This window comes from Prionailurus bengalensis, chromosome B1 (assembly GCF_016509475.1).
Source record: "Prionailurus bengalensis isolate Pbe53 chromosome B1, Fcat_Pben_1.1_paternal_pri, whole genome shotgun sequence".
Taxonomy (NCBI): domain Eukaryota; kingdom Metazoa; phylum Chordata; class Mammalia; order Carnivora; family Felidae; genus Prionailurus; species Prionailurus bengalensis.
Window position 1 is genome coordinate 23,449,856 of NC_057344.1, and position 3,983 is coordinate 23,453,838.

Here is a 3,983-nt window from a genome sequence, read left to right on the forward strand (position 1 = left end):
GAGCTGGCCTGACTGGGGAGTAAGAGCTAGGGGTGGGGGGTGGGGAATGGCAGGTGGAGGTAGACCACTTGGCTGGAGCAGAGCCAGGAAGGGAGATGAAGATATGTTAGAGGCCAGGCGACTACTAGATGGTGCACACTTAAATCCAGGGGAAAAAAAAAAAGATATTTTTTAGAAACAAAGGTAATGATTTATTCAGCACTTTTTCTGAATCCGAAAACATTTTTAGGTCTCACTACTTCATATGCCGTAATGAAACAAGAGGAGAATGTTTAAATCCCTCCAAAAAGTCAGGCTTTTACATTAAAGGGCATTTAAATGGGAAAAAAAAATGAGCCTTTACCCCAAATCTACACCCTACAAGTTAAGTGTTCGGACCTCTCAGCGTGTATTTAAAGAATAATTTTCCGGGAAAGGATTGCTTATCTTAAGCGGCATCAGCAGGAGAAATTTTCTTTATTTCTATTTGTCACTTTGTTTAAGAGTCTTTCTTAAGCTCCCCGACACTGAAAGCAGATGGAAAGTGAATACATGTGAATACGCGGGTATGACACACACATGCGTTGTTCTTCCCAGCTCTACCGAACGAGATGAGGCAACATGTGAAATGAATTAAAATGCTTGTCACCTACTGGATTCCGGGCAGAGGGCAGTCTTTAAGACCCAGCAGCACAGTATTTGTCTGGAGAGGAAATGTTGCTTTTTGACAGATGAGAGAAATCCCCTTAGCGCCGGCTGTGGGAAGAGAGAAGTGAAGTCAGTCACCTGGTGGTGAAGGCCAGTAAAACAGCAAAGCAGGAGGAAAATTTTTCTCTCCCTCTCTGGCTTTCTCTCTCTCCCTCTTTCCTCTCCTCTGTAGGATCCACCTCCTATTCTCTCAACTCTTTTTAGCATAACCTTCAAAGGAGGTCCTTCCCTTCAGACTTTATTATCTTCTTTTCCCCATTGAGAGAATACCTCTTAGCTGCAAGACATTTTTAAGTCTATGCAGGACTTCGGGGATTTGGTTATCGTGCCAGGGAAATTGATCATTGCTAATGCTTGGGACTCAGTGTGCTAAATTAGCTCCCAGAGTAAGCCTGACGGAGGAAGGCTTTTATCGTATACTCTTCTCTTCAGTTTGAACACATTTGCTTGAAATTTGCCGCATGATGCTGTCCAGGGAAGCAGCTTTTTTTCTTGGGATGCAGCAATTCGCTGGTTTCTAAGCTTATTGCAGAAGAAGAAATAATCTTAAATAGAGTGGATCTTCCCCCCCCCTCCCCACCCCCGTGCTTGATTCCGCTGAGCTGTGTGGCACCGAGGTAAAGATCACCTGTCACTAAATCTTCCAGGAAGTAAAACAAACTGAATTGTAATTATTATTTATTTATTTTTATTATTTTTAACCGGTGGAGGCGGCGTGATCACGGAGAATGAGACTGAGAGAAGCTGCCAGGGCTTGGAGGAGGATAAAGCTGAGTTTAGGCTGGAAACTAAAAGACTAGATTGTTTTTTGGTTCAACTTGCCCGGTTTCTCTGCACTTCCTTTAGTTTCGCTCCATGGACAGATCAACAAACCTGGATATTGAGGAGCTAAAGGTACGTGATCCTCCGGGCGGGCGTCGGTCCTGCTTTCTCGCGCTCGTCTGCTCTCTCGCTCTCCTCCCTTTTTTTCCGCTGCCTCTTCCTTGCACCGCTCGAATAGTTGGTGGCCCCGTGGGACGGCGAGTGGGCATTTGGGGTGCAGCGTACCCGGGCGCAGGCGCCCCTCGGCGGGCCGAGGACGCGGAGGGCGGCTGGCACTCCCGGGCTGGGCTCCCTGCCTTCCTCCCGCTCGCGACCACAGCCACTCAGTCCTCCGCCTCCTGGTCGGAGGCAGCAGCGTTCTGGGTGCCCGTTAGCCTCGCCGGGGAAGCGGAGGCAGCAGTCTCTGCCCGCTGCTGTCGCCCGGCTGCTCCGCAAAGTTGCCCGAGCTGCGCCGCCACTTTGCCTCGGCTCCCCCCGCCCGCCCGGGGGCAGCCTTGTTTCCGCTCGGAGATTCCGGGCACCCAGGCGTCGGTGGCCAGGGCTTGTGTTCGTTCCCACACTCGTGCAGACCTTATTCTCCCCACAACCGCTGACGCGGTCTCCCCCACAGTTGCACTGCCCGGGGCGCGAACTCGTGTTGTGGGGTGGGGGGGAATGGGGGGACCGGAGAGGTTCCCCGGCTGCCCCCGCCGGGCCCCGCCTCGACGGTGCCTGCCCCAGGCACCCGGCTCTGGGGAGTGGAGAGGAGGGGGGTGGCACCCGCCGAGGCTCCTTCCCCCTCCGAGGAGCCGAGCTCCGTCTGGGCCCGAGCCGCGCCCCCCGCGGTCCCCCACTCCCTCCGGACCCGCCGCTCTGCCGAGGACCCTCTCCGCACCTTCTCACTCCCGGATCCCCAGCTCGGCCGCGAGGGGGATGGCTGGCAGGGGCATCCAGGCTGACACTTTGCCCCTCTGCCTGTGGGCACAGGCTGCCTGCAGTGCCGTGTAAAAACAGACCAAAAAACCCCTACAAAACTTAAAAAAAAAAATCAACAAACCACACAATAATTTAAATGTCCCGCTCACTGTAAATGAAAAAGCGGGAAAGGGGGGGGGGCGCTGGAAGCTGGGAGCATCTTTTCATTATCCACGTTTGTTTTTTTTTCCTTACCCCTAGGCATTTTCTGCACTCGACTGTATTGATTGCCTCAGAGGGTTCTTATTTATTTATTTTTACTAGAGATTCATTTCAGATGGACTGTTCAGATGAGGACTTTTAGACACTCCTACCCACTGGGGGAACTTGACTAGTAGACGTTTGCTTGGAAATGTCACGGAAAATGGATTTGCCCTGTATAGAGAGAGGGGTGGAGAAATCCCCTGTAGAGGGCAAAAGGCTGTTAGCAGCCTGCTCTCTGCCCTGGCCACGGCGCCCCGCCCGGGAGCCCGGTTCTCCTGGAGTGTGGACCCCAGATCTCCTAGTGCTCCAAATTGCATAGGAGGAGAAGGCAAGAAGGGACCTCCCTGTAGGGGCGCTTTGTGGAATCTGTCCCTGCCACAGACTGTCCATGAAGACGGAGTGGGTGGGATGGTCAGAACTTAGACACCACTTCATTTATGACTGGTTTTGTTAGGAAAAAAAAAAAAAAGAAAAAAATAAAAAGAAGAAAAAGTGAAGTAGTAAGGAGGCATACTGCTGCTCCACTTAAAGTTGGGGAACAACAAGTTTCTGGGTTAGGGCCAAGATCACAATCAGTAGACCCTGGCCTAGAAAAAAGCCCTGCTATTATTTCTGCACAATACCAAGACAGAATATATTGTCTTTGTGTTTGAAAAGATCCCTTGCAGCTTTTCCCAAGCATCCCAATCTCTTGAGAGAGGGGGAGGTTTTATTTGAGATGCAAAAGAAAGTACATGAATGTTTGTACTGTGTGTCTCATGCAGAGACAGAGTATCCAGATTGATTTTTTGGTTAAATATTAGGTGTGGAACATCTCTTAGGAGAAATGAAAAGGAAAATGGTTTGGGTGGTCATTTCTCCTGATATCCCATTAGTGTTTTGCTAGCTTAGACCCCCTGCCCCCCAAATCTTGGCACCACTAAATTGTTTAAATCAGCAAAAGAGCAAACCCACTCTGGAAGCTTGCGTCTAGTTGAGTAGAGGATCCCAGTTAAGGGCAAAACTATTACACACGAACTCAGACATTCTTGCAGCCAGAGTGTGTTGCACTTTGCAGACAAGCAGCAAAGGGTAGAAAATGGAAGAGCTTGGGTGGGAGGGAGTGGATTGGCAATGACTGGGAAGAAGGAATGTTCAAGGCACAGATCTGTTGAGGTTGCTGAACAGTTATGTCAGGGACAAGCCACTGTTGGGAGTCTAGAATAGGTAAAAGAGGAAATGTAGTCAAGCCTTATTCAAAAATGTTCGAGATCCTCTAGTTTGGGAGTACATTTGTGTAGTCAGGTTTGACTGTGCTTCTAAAACCTGGAAGCTTT

General features: G+C 50.1%; 1 protein-coding gene across 1 annotated transcript; it reads right to left on the minus strand.

Moving 5' to 3' along the window:
- Positions 1-437: 437 nt before the first annotated feature.
- On the minus strand, positions 438-3,057 carry LOC122468611 (collagen alpha-1(I) chain-like). Its single transcript, XM_043555369.1, has 3 exons — positions 2,782-3,057; positions 1,561-2,514; positions 438-735 (listed from the first exon to the last, which is right to left on the minus strand). The coding sequence occupies exons 1-2, from the start codon at positions 3,055-3,057 to the stop codon at positions 1,576-1,578; spliced, it is 1,215 nt and encodes a 404-aa protein (XP_043411304.1). The 3' UTR covers positions 438-735; positions 1,561-1,575.
- Between the last annotated feature and the right edge of the window lie 926 nt (positions 3,058-3,983).